General features: G+C 33.5%; 1 protein-coding gene across 1 annotated transcript in view; it reads left to right on the top strand.

Annotated features, from left to right (window-relative positions):
• The window catches only part of Nmdar2 (glutamate ionotropic receptor NMDA type subunit 2), a 344,677-nt gene that overhangs the window by 318,121 nt on the left and 8,580 nt on the right, over nt 1-17,976 (top strand). Inside the window, exons 11-17 of the mRNA XM_088266416.1 lie at nt 8,179-8,346; nt 9,006-9,130; nt 9,270-9,422; nt 10,354-10,456; nt 11,741-11,889; nt 13,022-13,242; nt 15,669-15,855. Of these exons, the coding sequence (XP_088122542.1) occupies nt 8,179-8,346; nt 9,006-9,130; nt 9,270-9,422; nt 10,354-10,456; nt 11,741-11,889; nt 13,022-13,242; nt 15,669-15,855 (1,106 nt within the window). The remainder of the gene's footprint in view (nt 1-8,178; nt 8,347-9,005; nt 9,131-9,269; nt 9,423-10,353; nt 10,457-11,740; nt 11,890-13,021; nt 13,243-15,668; nt 15,856-17,976) is intronic.

Below are 17,976 nucleotides of genomic sequence, written 5' to 3'. Positions count from 1 at the left end.
GTCGTACGTCAAATCATATTTGACATTTGTGAACTAGACAGCTGTACTTATATGCAAAGGCAAATAAAAACAGTAGTTTTGAGATAATCGAGTTTAAAGTCAACATGAAATGCCAAACCATGTATCAAATACAATTTTGCGGCTCCTTGGATAATGAATAACTCGGTAAAGGAAAGAGATAGAGAAAAATCTGTGATTGTATATGATAGAGGCCAGTTATAAGAATGCTTTGAGCCGTGTTACGCCAAACAGCCGCAACTTGAGTTACGGCTACTTGCCTTTACACATTAGTGTAGTATACAAAAAGATTGATAAAACGGCACAAATATGTATTAATACTGGCGGCAGCCACTTGACGCAGTGAATTCACATTTTTTATTTCTTATTTGTATTTAATTTTTTTCGATTGCTTGTTGATTCGCAGATTTTTAATATTTTCAATAACTGAAAAGTATTGTGTTATTAGACATATCGATCATTCCTTTCAAGAACGTCATAAATAAAAAAAACTTGATTATTCAGGAAAACATTTTTAAAGTTTAAAAATATTATACTATGTTTTAAAAATAAATATCAAGCCACTTATTGAACTTTTTACTGTGCAACAGATCTTTTTTCAAACCTGAATGTTTTTTCTCCATTTGAAAAATATTAAGTATATTTGAAAAATAATTAAACAATACCTTTTCTTCAAGATGCAAAAACAACACGTTCTGCCCTGTAGCGGGTAAATATTAAGTTAAAAATATGTCTCATTTGCTGGGATATAGTACATTTTCTGGGCATTCCGAAAACATGCACAGCTGAAAATTGACGATTTTTGATTTATGACGTTCTTGAAAGGAGTGAGCGATATCAGAAATGTGTGTTTTTATTATATTATTTTCCATTTAACTAGTCTGAACCACAGCAACGCGTGACCGCGTACAGCTACACAACTTGACGAAGAATAAAATATTTTTATTTTATAATAAATAAATAAATAAAACCCTAATCCGCACCCCAATGATGCATAGGGCACTACGTCATATAAACGCAGTGTTATCTTGATCGTTTACACATATTTTACTTATTGTTTCAGCATTAACTTTGTGGTAAGACATGTTACAATGATTAAAGAAAACACGTCGTTTTTTACCACTTGAGTTATATTATAAACTACATGTTTCAGAAGTTAAACTTCCATCATTCAGGTCTGTGTAGTAACTAAAATATAAAATTTAAAATTGTTCTTTAAATAAGGAGAGGGGAAAGTAAGGGGAAGGGGTTAGTCAAAGAACGGAGTAAAATTATTAAAATTATTACAACTTATTCCATATAAAGGCCAAATTATGAATTATCTCGAAAATTTTGAAATACAAAAAAACCTGAATTCTAATAATAATTTATTAAACAATAAATTTGTTTCAAAATTCTTCGCCATTGCTTTCCATTTTTTCCTTTTTCCTTTGTTTTCAAACTCCGTTCTTTGACTAACCCCTTCCCCTTACTTTCCCCTCTCCTTATTTATAGAACAATTTTATATTTTATATTTTAGTTACTATACAGACCTGAATGATGGAAGTTTAACTTCTGAAACATGTAATCTATAATATAACTCAAGTGGTAAAAAACGAAGTGTTTTCTTTAATCATCGTTTACACATGAAGGAAAGGTGATCAGCCCTCCGCTTCAGGTACCAGTCCAGGGTATTAATATTGAATACATATTACAGTGAAAAAATCACTTATATTTATTTTACCCCCCTTGGGAATCGAACCCGGGACCTCCAGAACGGTAGCCGAGCGTGCTGACCATTACACTACGGAGGCGGACATTTTATTTTATAACCTGACTTAATCCACTTTCAGGAATATACCTCTTTATCTCTTTCATAAGTCAGCTATAAGTTGCTTTCGATACAAAATACCAATTTATTTGCCTTATAGAACGCAAAACAAACAGAAAATATGAGTTCCATTAGGTGAATGAGATTCCGATATTTTGCCTTTCGACTCAATTCCCTTTTATTTTATTGTTCTGACTTTGAAGGGTTAAGGTGACAGTGGCGTGCCTAGGGTTTACCAGTAAGGCAAGCCCATTATTTTTCACATTCGTGAATACATGATGTACCTATACTTTCTTCACCTCATATCATTCCCAGTATAGTAAGCACCCAGAAAGTATTATAAATATAAACAATGTATTGTAATCATTGTAAAAATATGCTAACATGTAACTTTTGTAAGTTATAGCCATCACCTTGAAATAAAGAAAATGTTCACTATAATAAAATATTTTCCTCAGATATTAACCATAACCAATAAGTACCATCACCAATAAGTACCATCAGCGAGACTAATTTTTGGAATTTCTAAATTCAGTCACATCACCCCACTACTTCACAAACTCCACTGGTTACGCTTTCCCGAAAGGGTTGAGTATAAACTCTGCCTACTCATGTATAAATCAATACACAATATGGCTCCAGAGTATCTTAAGGAGCTGTGTATTCCAGATGAATTGGTTGATAGACGTCTCACGCTTCGATCGGCTACAACATCTGCAATGGGCAAAGTTATCTTACCAGCTCGCAAGCAACGCACTAAATTTGGCGAGCGTGCCTTTGCTGTTGCAGGACCGACGGCGTGGAATGCTCTTCCACCAATGGTTAGAAATAGTGAGAGTGAGATGATCTTTAGAAAAAGACTAAAAACACATTTGTTTTCTAAATCATTTCCACCATAATATTTTCCCCAATTCATTCACCGTGAAGCGCCCTTGAGGTATTTTTTTACGAAAATGGCGCTTTATAAGTTATCCAATTTTATTATTATTATTATCACCATATAATGGCATGCATAGTGTTTAATAATCATGTAAGCGCGCGATAATTTAAAAATAGTCATGCGTTAATTATGTATTTTTAATCATTTGGTCTAGATTTTTATTTGGAGTTGTTAGGCAAGCCGGGCTTTTGGGCTTCTAGGGAAGAACCACCACTGTTAGGTGGATATATGGATTATTATTGAATACGAACATCGATACACAACGATCGTTGTTTGATCAGTGGAAGCTTACATGAATGATAATTTATCGGTTTTATTAAGTTATGTCTGCTCACATTATTTTAATATCAGATGGACGAGGAATAACGCTTTTATATTGAAACTGTTAGGTTTGTGTTAGAGTGTGACAAAAAAAACTTGTTTCCAAATCTGGATTATCTCCAATTAGGAGTTATTTTCTCAGTTTGTGACATCTGATTTATATGACATTTGAGCAGAAACTCACTAAAAAAAGCTTCTTTCATCTCATCAAAGATGTGTCTAGTGAAATTTTAGTGAGTTCAAGGTGAATGTTTCGAATTTAAACAATAAATACTTGTTTACAATTCTGAACTATCTCCAATTTTAGGAGTTAATTTTCATTTTATTTTTTGACATCTCATCAAAGATGAAGAAGAATATGGAAGTCTGGGCATTTACGGGGCTGACGAACGTCATAGGCTGATATAACAGTTTCTGCTCAATAAAATGCTTCTTTTCATCTCGGGAATAGATATCTCTAGTGAAGTTCTAGTGATTCAAGAACAATTTTTCTGAATTGGTTCATTATATATGGAAGTTCCAAAAATTTGGGTAGTGTGGTTGTCAATCATGGGTAGAATTGGTGAATATTACACGTGTGTTTGTAAAGTGATCATATAAACCACCCGTAAATGCCCAGACTTCCATATTCTTCATCTTTGTTGAGATGACAAGAAAAATATTTTAACTTATAATTTGACTAGTTAACCTACATTAATGATTAGGTAATTCAATAGAGCATTGTGTACGGTGTACCGTGTTGATTAGTTGGTAGGCCGCGGAAAAAAGTATAGTTTTGTGAAAATAACACAATTGCTCCAAATTTTGATTACCTGTGCTCAGTAGAGTAGGCTCACATTTCGCATTAAACATAAAATGTTAAATATGTTACCATAATATGGTAAATGTACACCTCTGAAATTTCTTAATTTGTTAGATGTACCTTGAATAGAAAAGTTTGCGGAATACTGCGATAGAGGGCAGTGTTACGTCATCCCAACGGTAGTGATTTTATTGAGTACCAAGCTAGACAAATATATTATACAAAACAACAATCTCTTAACTGTGACGTCTTAATGCAAATTAGCAATATTACTCCTCTCTTTTGCCAATAATTCACTTGCACATTCGAACTAATCGTGTTCTCATGAACAGCCGAGCCAATGGGAGGCGGTACTTAATCATTCCCAGAGAATAAGGCTGTTAGGGTGGCGGTTGGCATTTACCCACCCCTATCTTTCCACCCTTCTCGGAAGGCTTGCGCTAACTACCCATATCCTGTGGTAATTATTAACAGTTCAATCGCTTCCTACCCGATGCCAGACGGTGTCAGTGGCTAATTTATAAGGTATTGAATTACCTACCTAGATAAAGATAACTATTTTTGTCGATTTAATCAACTAGCGTGGCTAATGTTTAATTAGCTGTCGTTAAGATTACATTTTTGATAGTTTAACATATAGGTTAAGGAGGAATATGGAAGTCTGAGAATTTGCAGGACTTATAACCCGTCATAGGCTGGTTTAAAGGATCACTTTATACACATATAACATTCACCATTTTACCCATTAGGAGATGTTTTATATTATTATTATTATGACAACTTTCATAGGCTGGTTAAGTGATCACTTTACACACATGCAGCATTGACATGATTGAATCATGGGTAGAATGGTGAATATTACACGTATGTAAAGTGATCATTTAAACCAGCCTATGACGGGTCGTAAGTCCTGTAAATAGCTAGACATCCATATTCTTCTTCATCTATGTTGAAGTTTGTAAAAATGACTACTACGTAGAGAAATATAGATTTGTGAACGCCAATATAAAATTAATGATAATGATAGCTAACCAACTAATAACATTAATTTTGAAGGATGTTTAAGGTCAAAACATTAAAATTGTCAGTTGAGGACATTTAAAATACACGTTTTCTTTAACAGATTGGTCATTAACTAAAAATGTGAGTACCCCAAAAAAATAAAGTATTTTTATTTCTCAAAATAATATGATATTAACGACACCAAAATAAAACAAATTTTTCGTTGACCGGTTTCGTTGAACACTTTCTGCCTAACTAAAAAAAAAATATATTTAGTCATTGGCGTTTCGTAATAATATCTTACTTTTGCTCTTTCCTTCATTTTCTCAAACGAATTTCACTATTATACTAGTAAATAAATAAAACCTGCGTTAGTCCTTGAACATACCATAAAATGCGATAGGCACCTACTAAAAAAATCATATCATTTTTTCGCTCAAAGTAAATGTTGCGGAGGAAGTTGGTAATAACACCAAAATCTACAATCTACACCATACTTAAGGAACCCGAGCTCTCGAAAATGAAAAATTCTCCTCCATTATTTTGTAAGACTCGTCTGAAATCCGGCGCCGATTTCATCCGCCTATGAAAATATTTGCCTAATATTCACTTACGTATTGCGAATCCGCTGCCCGCGCAGACGTGCCGATGTCCCAGGAAGCGACCCTTTGTTCTAATAAGAACACTTCCAACCCACGGTTTTCCATATATATTTGGACATGTCCAACGTAACGGATTGTCCGGCCGAGAAAACACCGAAATGGCCTTTTTATTTTAAGAATTTATTCAGATTCTCGATACGTACAGCTTCTTTACTGGTAGACATTTCGCAAAAATGTGACCTGAATTTTGACCGAACTAAGCTTATTTCCATGTTTTATGCGTATATAAGCCCACAATAAACTTATATTTATTAAAGTAGGTACAAACAAACATTCATTAATTTCAAAGTGGTGATATACGGTCGTCAGCCCCGTAAATGCCCAGACTTCCATATTCTTCTTCATCTTTGATGAGATGTCAAAAAATAATGTGATATACTAAAATTCAAACTGTTTTGCATGTGTTCCTTAAAATGAATAAAAAAAAATAAAAATATTTTCATTAATTGATTCGGCAGTTACTTTGTGATAATATCAATCACTTTTTAATTGATTTTTTACTTGGTAAATACCACTATTTCTTAAAGTCATACGGTGTTTAAAAATGATGCAGAATGTATCGAAACAAGTGCCATTATAAATTTGAGGAAATATTCGTATTTACCAAGTAAAACTTACATAAATTAAAAATATACTATTATATTTTTGACATGTTAACATAGATGTAAAAGAATATGGAAGTCTGTGTATTTACAGGGCTTATAAACTGTCAAAGGCTGATTAACTGATCACTCAACACACGTGCAACATTCACCATTCTACCCACAATTGACAACCACACTACTCCATCTTTGGTTTACTTGAGAAAAATCCTTTATTTGGATGTATCCAAGATCTAAACCGGAATATTTTACATACTGCAAAACGCCTTACAACTTGATGTTATATACTTATATATATTTGTTTATATATATATATATATATATATATATATATATATATATATATATATATATATATATATATATATATATATATATATATATATATATATATATATATATATATATATAAATACATATATAGATATATATATATATATATATATATATATATATATATATATATATATATATATATATATATATATATATATATATATATATATATATATATATATATATATATATATATATATATTCTAGTCTGGAAAACCTTATTGATCATATGATAAAATAAATCAATAATGCAACACAACCCTCATTGCAAACTCGACAACATTCTCGCTTCGCAGACCCATCTAGATTATGTAGGCACGATCGAGATGTAGATAGACATTAGTCATACACAGATAGATACACACACACATGCTGATAAACCCATAGTCAGGTAGACACACATACAGCCCGATAAACGAGGTTATACAGGTTAGATAGACATATCCATATTTATACAGACACACGGGAAAGTCCCTGAAAAGGAGGAGCTTGATGGTGAAAGAATCCATTCGAATTCTCAGGATGCTTGTACAGTTCGATTGATACCGAACAAAGGCTTGTCTGAAAACTCGTAACACATTTACCTTTTTATTTTTCCCGTTCTTCATGAACATTTCAATTCTCACATAAAAATATTCGGTTTCATAACTAAAATAGATAATTTCATATTTGATTTTAATATAGGTAGGTATACTAAAAAAAATGTTATTGATTTAATTGTTTTTTTAAACTAAATGTTTTTCACATTATTTCTCGTTTCCAGGTGATTTAGAACCTGTCATTTTTTCCCTTTATTAACGGCCGTATTATGGTTATGTCCTCCACCTGGGCTACTTTCGTCATTTGTATATTTGATACATTTTCTTCATTATCTTGGTTTCATACAATCAAAATAACACCACATCTACCCTCTGCAGTAGCCTATGCTCCATTCGGGTGAGGATAAGGGTAAAAAATAATAATATTTTATTTGGTTGAACTAAAAACTAATATTTTCGCAGATAATTAGAATTGAAAAGGATTGAAACTAAGTATAACGTTTTCATAGATGTTTCATTTTATAAACGATTTATTTAGCAATATCTTTAAAAAATTGTGTTCATAAAAATATTTCAAAACATTCATAACCATGAATTTAATTTAAACAAAATTTACTAGCATAATGGTTTCGATTTTGTAGAAAAAAAAAATTGTTTTTAGGTATACATTTTTGTAAAAAATGTAGAATGCAAGGTTATTCAGAGTAAAATAATAATTTTTAACTGGAGGTTATCATATATTTAGCATATTAAAAAAACTCAATAATAAGTATTTGAGATAACTTTTGCCATCTATCGGTGTATTTTGTATGTAGCATTTTTTGTTACTGAAAATAAACTGTCTTTTATTTTCAAATGTATGGTTCGTATCAAACTTACTGAAATATGATACTACTAATCAGTAAATATGAGTAATAGTAGCTTATACCATATATTATGTTTTATGAAGCTAAATTATTCTTTTATAAGTGTTAAATAAAGATTTTAAAGGAAAAATAGGTGTGAGAAAACTACGTTGAGGCGCCTCAAAATACGTTTAATTATTTGTTTTTCTATTACAGCTGTGTTGTAGGAGTAATTTAAACCCTTTTGTGTGGTATTCATCAATAAATCCGTACATATTAATGTTTTATTATTATTTTGTAGGTGGGAGTGGTTGCCATCCAGGCTGCGACATTCATGATCTTCTTGTTCGAGTGGCTCTCCCCTAGCGGATTTGACATGAAGCTCTCTCTCAGGGCGGACCAACCGAACACTCCGCACAGATTTTCACTTTTCCGAACCTACTGGCTCGTATGGGCGGTGCTTTTTCAGGTTCGAATATTGGCTATCGTATTATTTTTATTTATTTTATTTGTATTCATGCAGCTAATTATCTAATATTCACTTTTAGTTGTCTACTTGACTAGAAAATTATCCTTGGTTTTGTGTCCATTAATGAGTTATCCGCGTAGATTTTTAAAAACAACTTTTCTACCCTCTTAGTTGTGCTAATTTTTGGGTTTGAATCTTTACTTTTTCTTTGTGGTCCGAATATCGACTGAAAATTGTGGTTTCCATCTCGACTACCTTTAACATATTCGAGTCATTAATATATTTTATTTTTCGATTAATTATTATTATTTTTTCTGTATTTTGTTTTGATTTAATATTTGTATATTTTTTGAATACTTGAGATAACTTCCGCTGTCTATCGGTGTATTTTGTAACTAGCATTTTTTTGCTATTATTGAGGTCTGTCTTTTATTTTCAAAATTATGATTCACATCAAATTTACTGAAATCAGGAAATATGAGCAGTGTTAGGCTTTATCAACTTAAGTACCTACTCCTTTGATATGTGTTACTTTAACAAATTATAAGTAATTTTTAAATTAAAAATGCAACTTTTAAGTTAAAAGCGGGTCTCAAAAAATAATTTTTCGAAATGAAATTTTCATCAAAACTCATCAGTAAAACGTTTAATGATTTCAGGCTGCAGTACATGTGGATTCTCCCCGTGGATTTACCGCTCGGTTCATGACCAATGTGTGGGCCATGTTTGCTGTAGTGTTTCTTGCCATCTACACTGCCAACTTGGCAGCCTTCATGATAACCAGGTAAGAGAAATATCCGCTAAGCATGTTTAACCCTAACAGAAGCATCAATCAGTTCGATGACAATGTTATGCTGTTCGATAACAGTGTTATGATGATACAGAGAAATGACTAAACTCTTGTTATTGCCTTTATGTTACAGGGAAGAATTCCATGAATTCTCTGGACTAGATGACCATAGACTGGCTCGCCCGTTTTCGCACAAACCAACATTCAAGTTTGGAACTATTCCTTGGAGCCATACAGATTCTACACTGGCCAGATATTTCAAGGAAATGCATGTTTACATGAGAACGTAAGTTAAAATTTTATTAATATCAGAGGTATTCAGTGCTTCTGTTGAAAGTTTGACCTTGTAACGGAAAGCTCGTAAAAAAAATTAACAAATCAAAACCCGCCATACCTTACTTTTTTTCCATTTGTAGGTTTAAAAGGTACCTACCTAGATATTTCTAACGAAATTTCCAAAACAAGTATGAATTGGGCATAAAATCTATAATTTCTGCACATTGTCTATGCTTTCATTAATTTTTAAAAGGCGCGTAAATTTGACAGCTTATTATTTTCCTTTTTTCGATTCCTCACTAATATCAGATGAAAATATCAAAACATATAAGATGTATCAACAGAGACAAAGTATCTACGTAAACGAAAGGAATATGAAAGATTGGGCCGTCAAAGCACTCGCGACCTGTCGTTGGCTGACTAAAGTGATACCTTTGTATAATTTTATTTAAATTTTACTTGGTAAGTAATGCTATTTCTTAAAATCTGTTGTGAAAGGCATATTTTTAGATTATTTCACCATCGTTATCAATCCATTTAGTATTTTTTTTAAATAGATTTTTTTTATTTACACAAATATTTCAAATTCATACTATTTCTGTGAGCCGGCTCATTATTAGAAATAGGTATCGAATGGTGGTAGAGTGGATTAGAACTGAAAAACTCAGACTTAAGAGTCTGCGACACTAACCACGGGACCACAACCCGACACACATGTGATGATGCTGAATGCATAGAAATACGTATCACAGTAGATTATAAGAAATAGTTATATTTGCCAAGTAATATTAAAATTTGAAATGGATAAGTATTACCACAAAGTGAATGCCGATAACTTTATATTTTGTAACATTAAAATTCTCAGACATCTTCCATATTCCCTTCACATAAAAAATATTATAATATTATATTTTAATATGGCTGCATTTTAAACATTGCAGGTATAACAAAACAAGCGTCGCTGATGGTATAGGTGCAGTGTTGACTGGAGAAATGGATGCATTTATTTACGATGGAACAGTGTTGGACTATTTGGTGTCGCAGGTATGTACCAATCATGAAGCTTTCAAGTAATTAATGATCAATGTCACACTGCATCGATGCAACTGATCTGAACCCTGGGAACTGAACGGGTATCTCCAGCATGGTAGCCAATCATGCTAACCACTGAACTATACTACAGAGGTGGACAAAAACAATACTTAGATCCAAACTAAAGTTACTTTTGGTTGCAGTAATAAGTAAATATTTGTGGCGTAGTGGTTGCCACTTCTAACTACCGTTCTGAGTTTGATTCTCAGGGAGGTAAAAATAAATGTAATAAAAGTGCATTTTTTTTGGCATGGAAGTCTGGATATTTACAGGGCTTATGACCTGTCCTAGGTTGGTTAAGTAATCCCTTGAATCATGGGTAGAATGGTGAATGTAACATGTGTGTGAAGTGATTACTTAAACAGTTTATGACAGGTCATAGGCCCTGTAAACAATGCCCAGAATTCCATATTCTTCTTCATCTCTGTTGAGAAAACCCAGATTTGTGAACTAGTATTTGGACATAGAAATGTTGTGAATAATGTAAGTTATTTTTCACTCTTAATTTTTATTTTTATTTAATATCACTCTGAACTGGTAACTGAGGTAGATTGCCTTGCTTTTATATAATCAATGATCAAAATAATACTTCACTGATGTGATGTATTGCCCTATGCACCATTGAATGCAGATGAGGCTCAGAAGGTATATGTGTTTTGAAACATTGAAATTAGACATTGTTAGATTAGGGTAAGAAAGTACAAGAAATATGAAAAGAGTAGATAGTGGAAGTTAGTGATACATTTGGACTGCCTACCTGGATAATATTCCTTAAGATTATTGGATAACTGAGTAGTCCACTTGCAAACCTCATAGGGTTAAAAAATAAACTTTTTTAGCCAATGGAGGCAGCCGGTATAATATTGATTCTTCTAACGATTTGAACTTTTTTGACAGAATTTAGAAAGTGAACTGTCTACCGGCATAGCGAGTTTTGCAAGAGTATTGATTTTTCTATTCCATTTTATTATTTACCTAACAAGTTTTGTTAAATATGGACGTTAATATTTTTTATATTCTATCGATTGGAGCCATTTTCTAAAAAGTAATTTTTTTAACATAACGTGATTTGCAATTGGATTACTCAACTGCAAGTCCATGTTGCAGGATAATCTGAAGACAACACGCCACCAGTAAACATTAAGAAGAAGAAAATGAAGATAGTGTTAATTTCTTGTACCATAACTGATGTTTATACTTTGAAATGCAAATTGATTTTTTTGCCTATATTTCCAGGATGAAGACTGCAGATTGCTCACAGTAGGTGCATGGTACGCGATGACTGGCTATGGATTGGCATTCAGCAGGAACTCTAAATATGTCAAAATGTTCAACAAAAGATTACTCGACTTTCGGGCAAACGGTGATCTCGAGAGACTGAGAAGGTAATACATTTTCATAAATATATAGCAAGCGCCGTAACGGTAGAAGACCATCCACTGAAGTTGCGGGTTTGATTCCCGACAATAGGAGGAAGAATTTAATAAATATTTTTCTTGAATTGTTTGTTCTAGGTGTTGACATATTTTTTACAATTACCTTTCCCATACTACATGCCTCCGCCTCTGCCTTCGTAGTGTAATGGTCAGCACGCTCGGCTACCGTACTGGAGGTACCGGGTTTGATTCCCAGGGGGGATCAAATAAATAAAAGTGATTTTTTCACTCTTGTATTTATTTAATATTACCTTGGACTGGTGCCGGAAGTGGAGGGCTGATCACCTTTCCTTCATGTGTTAACGATCAAGATAACACTGCGTTTATATGATGCAGTGCCCTATGCACCATTAGGGTGCAGTTAAGGGTTTGAATGAATGAATACTACATGCAGTCAGCCTTTAAAATACAGGCTTTGAAATATTATTTCCTTAAGATTTTCCATCCCGTGCTTTCAATTAGAACTTTACTATAGCCAGGTACAAACGAAATAAGTTTTTAAAATTTATTTAATGGAATAACCTGCAAAGTCTTTATTTTAGAAGTTTGTCTGCAGGTAGGTTAGTAAGGAAAAGGAAAGCAGATGGGAAAAATACAACACAAACACCTAAACAAATTGAAAATAAATAATTCATTTTGCAATTTCCGGAAATCGAACTGCCGACATCAGTTTTGCAGTCGAACGTCTACCCAATCACGCTACGGCGCCTGCAGAGTAAGAAGTATAATAAAAGCACTATTGAGACAGCCTCCGTAGTGTTGTGGTTACCATGTTTGGCTATCATACTTAAGGTCCCGGGTTTGATTCCTATAGAAATCAAAATAAGTATAAGTGATTTTCAGAGTGACCCTCTACTTGTACTATGAGTGCGTTTGATTTGTTGTCGACCGACACCAGAAAAAAAAAATCGGTTAATATTTGAGAAAAATATTGCTGATTTTGTTAAAATTAATATTTAATATTTTTTTGTACTTGTAATTATAACATATTGTGAAATGCAAAATAATAAAAAAATAAACGGACTTCTCTAGGACCAGACCAAAGCGCTCACATATTTACTTTACCAAAACATTCTTCCAGATACTGGATGACAGGATCATGCAAGCCGGGGAAGCAGGAGCACAAGTCATCGGACCCCCTGGCCTTGGAGCAGTTCCTGTCCGCCTTCCTCCTGCTCATGGCCGGCATACTGCTGGCCGCCCTGCTGCTGCTCATGGAGCACATGTACTTCAAGTACCTGCGCAAGCACCTCGCCAAGTCGGACCAGGGCGGCTGCTGCGCCCTCATCTCTCTCTCCATGGGTAACACAACATTATTATAGTACAGTGAAACCTCTATCTATCGTTTGATAAAAAGGGACCTATTAAAATTAACTATGAATGCGGGAAAACAATGAATGCGGGATTAAGATACCGTCCGATTAAAAGATACCGTCCTCCCAATCTGCATAACCATTCGTAGGCTAAAATTCTAAGAAGAATACATGTTTCAGATGCAAATGTATTTATTTAAAAAAAATACAAACCTGAATAGAATTTAAAAAAATACTTTTGTTTTTTAACTGTTTTATTTTTGTAAGTCAATTGTATATTTTCGGCTTTGCAAATAGTATTTTTTTCAGCATCAATTATTGAATGTGCGTTGTAGAAAGTTTTCTTTCAAATAGTGTGCACGCTTCTGGAAATGCAGGTACAGCTAGCGGCTCCTTTTCATCAATATCGTCCTCTCCTGCTATCGGTTACACAAGCTTTCGGTAGTTTATATCCCAAACGTTGCCATTGAATGTGAGAAAATTAGAAATAATGTGAAAAAAAACAGACAAAATGTATCAAATATGCAGCTTAATTCGAACGATAAATGCGGTACATGGTGATAGAGAAACGATCGATGCGGTTTAGTTTAGTATGAAATTAAGTCGGGATAGAAGAAATAAACGACACATCTGGGAAAACGATTATTCGAGGAACGATAGATAAAGGTTTCACTGTATATTATTTCTTATACTTCTGACAACTCACATAACCCCTTATGGGACTTCAGTACAGCGAGCCGAGCACTTGCCGCGAGCGATGTTACGACGTTACAACGAAATGCTCCTGTCAGTCCCTACCATTAAGCGCTTGAAATCAGTGAAACTGTACATTACATTACAATATTTTACTGACTGTCAGATGTTTTATTTATTGTTTCGGACTTCACTTTGTCATTGTAAATGAAAACTCTTGTTTTTTACCACTTGAGTATTTTATTTTTATTTTTAACGACTAGTTTCAAAAGCTGCAGTTGCTTTCATCGACAGGTGAATAGTATTACTATTTACCTGTCAATGAAAGAACAGTAACCTTCGAAACAAGTTGTTAAAAATAAATATAAAACTCAAGTGATAAAAAAAAACAAGTGTTTTCGTTTACAATTTGACTATAAGTTACACTTTTTCTTCAAAAAATATGTTCAGGTGCATAATTACTTGCATACTCAAAATTAACACATTTCAGACTGGTATTTTTTACCCCTATAGACCAACGCACTAAAAATCGAAAATCTATGCACTTTGTTATCTATGAAAATAGTAAAATTGATTTTTTTAATCGCTTACAAATTAAGATCGCTCATTTACTGCAACGATGCTGCTATTCAAAAATTAATACTATTTATTATTGATATCTCTACAAAGGCGATGAAGAACATGGAAGTCTGGGCATTTACAAGGCTTACGACATGTAATAGGCTAGTTTACATGATCACTTTATACACATATAACATTCACCATTCTACTCATGATTGACAAGCACGCTACTCAAATTCCGGAAGTTATATTTATGCTTTAATTGAAAAAGTCTACGGTGTGCTACTTCTTCGGCAACATCTACGTTTGAAAATAGTAAGTTTTTATTAACAGAAACATTGACTTGGAAAGAATGAATTTAATAATGAATGTTTAGATCATTGTAAAGGAACACCTTTCATATAACAATATTTATAATATTTAATATTACAATATTAACAATATAACAATATTAAAATATAAGATAAATATGTAAATGTTAGTTATTATAATTAATTGATAATAATTTGGTTATTGGATATATATTATTTTTGACATTTCATCAAAGATGAAGAAGAATATGGAAGTCTGGGCATTTACAGGGCTGACGACCGTCATAGGCTGGTTTAAGTGATCACTTTACACATGTGTAACATTCACCAATTCTACCCATTATTGACAACCACACTACTCAAATTCTTGGAAGTTCTGTATATATGAACCAATTTAGAAACCTTGTTCTTGAATCACTAGAACTTCACTAGAGACATCTATTGGTGAGATGTAAAGAAGCTTTTTACTAAGCAGAAACTCTTGTATTAGTATGTGAGATCCGAATCCTGGATTATAATCACACACATGAGAAACGCCAGAAAATACCATTTTCATTTTTATTATTTAAGCTTATAATTTGACCAGACAATTTATTTACAACATTTTGAGTGTGTCCAAATACTTGTTCACAAAATCTGGATTATCTCCAATTACAGAATTATTTTCAAATTATTTTTGACATCTCATCATTAGATATATATTTAAATATCAATTAATATGCTTACATAAGCAAACAATAAAAAAACTTGATTTTGAACCTTCCGTCAAAAGAGCATCAATGTTGCTGTTATAGTTCACTATCGCCACTATGGAAGTTTCATTCATCGATCACTATTTCCATAATTTCAGGCAAGTCACTGACTTTCCGCGGAGCAGTATACGAAGCCACCGACATAATCCGTCAGAACAGGTGCCAGGACCCGCAGTGCGACACTCGGCTGTGGAAAGCCAGACACGAGCTGGAGCTGGCTCGTCTCCGCATCCGCCAGCTGCTCAAGGAGATGGAAGCCCACGGAGTGAAGGCGCCGCACAGAAGGTAAACCATCACATACTCAACTCCCGGTAATATGATCTCCTGGTAATTTGTTTATTAAAATTTATATAGAGTGTCAGAAATGAAGACCCTAAGAAGCATATCAGGCAAGAGTCTTCGAGATAGAATATGAAACGTCGTGATCAGGGAAATATACAAGACTATTGTAACTGCAGACAGTTGGTAGAATTCCATGTTGAATTGTTGGGTAATATATCCAAAATTAAGCATGGTTTATTGGATTAAATTCTACATTTATTTATGTATGTGTTTATATGTGTATTATTAAGACATTATCAAACACTCGTGTTTGTCACATATTAACATATAGATAAATAAATGTAGAATTCAATCCAATAAACCTTGTTTAATTTTGGATATATTACCCACAAATCGAAGATGTCGTTAGGTGGGGAAGGCAACGAAGGAGACAATGGTATGCGCATGTGAGGAGAATGGAACCATCCAAACTCCCCCACATCGCACTGTACGGCCAACCCCTTAGGAGATGACTCCGGGTAGACCACCAAAGAAACGGATTGCCACCTGGGTATCGACATCACAGGGAGTTAATCCCTCTTAAAAACAGATCACAGGGAGTTAATCCCTCTTAAAAACAGGTCACAAGGCATATACCAAGAAGAAGAAGATGAAAAATTATATAGAATATATTAATTATATAAAAACTTAATTTACACCGCGTCAATCACATATGGTGCTCTATGCACCACTTGAGTGCAGATAGATAGATAACAAAGAAAAAATACTTCATACACAATGTATAAAGATTGGATATAACTTTTTTTAATTTTGATTTATTTATTGAAAATTTAATAAAATTTTAATCTGGCTTTCTTGTTTTGAGTAGGTAGTATTACTTGTTCCTTTTTATTAATGCAAACTCTATTTTTTGTGTTTTCAAGTACCTTTTTAGATTCGCACAGATGTGGTAAAATTTACGCATGTTTTTTTCTCAAGTAATTTTTATATGCAAAAATTTTATGCACTTTAATGTTGAGATTACCTTCTAATGGAACTTGTTTACAGGAAAGTAATAAAAATAGAAACTACTATAAGACTGTCTTCCATGTGACTCCTCGTAACTATCTCTTGTAGGATTGGTGTCTTTAATTTTACTGTCAGGAGGCGGTCTCTTAGGGCGCTTGTCCACTACCCGGAATTTTACCATCCGGCAGTCCGGTTTTGAAAAATTAAAGCGACTACGACAGTTTGGTGTGATCAAATTTACGCGCAACGTGTTCACGCACCGATCCGAGAAAAGATGGACAAAAGCACAAGCCAATCCAAGCCAATCGTCGTTTTAAAACGCTAACTGACGTGCTGGAGGGTAAAATTCCGTGTTGTGGAAAAACGGCCTTAATGAGGATTTTTTCCATTCTTTATAGCTCATTTGTTCCTCAGTGCCCAGTGCATCATTTACTACTTCTCCTTCTTATAAGCAAAAACCAATAAAAGCCACGTATATGTATATTTCTCTGCTCAATAAAATTACTCGACTGCAATCATTGTGAAATGCTGCAATGTGTCCGATTTTCGGAATTTGTAAATTCAGTCACATCACCCCACTACTTCACCAACTGCACTGGTTACGCTTTCCCCAAAGGATAAAGTATAACCTCTCTCTACTTTTGTTTTAAATCAATACATAATTTGGCTTCAGAGTGTCTAAAAGAGTTGTGTATTCCAGACGAATTGGTTGGTATTCCGCCAGCAGTTAGAAACAGCTCTCATTCTATTTCAAAGCTATATTTGATGTAATCTTATAACCCAGAGATATATGTGCAACTATGTATTTATATTATGCATTGAAGTGGCATTCCAGGGGACGAATTATGATAATGCAGACTCATTTGCTTCCACACTGGATATTTTTTGAGGTATACAATGTACTAATCATTGTCCTTTCTTCTTCATACCTTATGGATATCTATTACTTTTTATCCTACAATGTTTTATTTTGTTCATCCCTCTAGCGGACGAATTGAGATAAAAAAGACTAATGCACGAATAGTTAACAACATTGGTTCATCCCAAAGAAAGATCTATAGGTATCATTAAGTTCTTGTGTCAGTTCATTTAGTGTCACACAGACGACTTATTATA

The sequence above is a fragment of the Brachycentrus maculatus genome, unplaced genomic scaffold (assembly GCF_059751285.1).
Source record: "Brachycentrus maculatus isolate JH-2025_06_01 unplaced genomic scaffold, ASM5975128v1 h1tg000268l, whole genome shotgun sequence".
NCBI lineage: Eukaryota > Metazoa > Arthropoda > Insecta > Trichoptera > Brachycentridae > Brachycentrus > Brachycentrus maculatus.
This window is presented reverse-complemented; position numbering and strand designations above follow the sequence as displayed.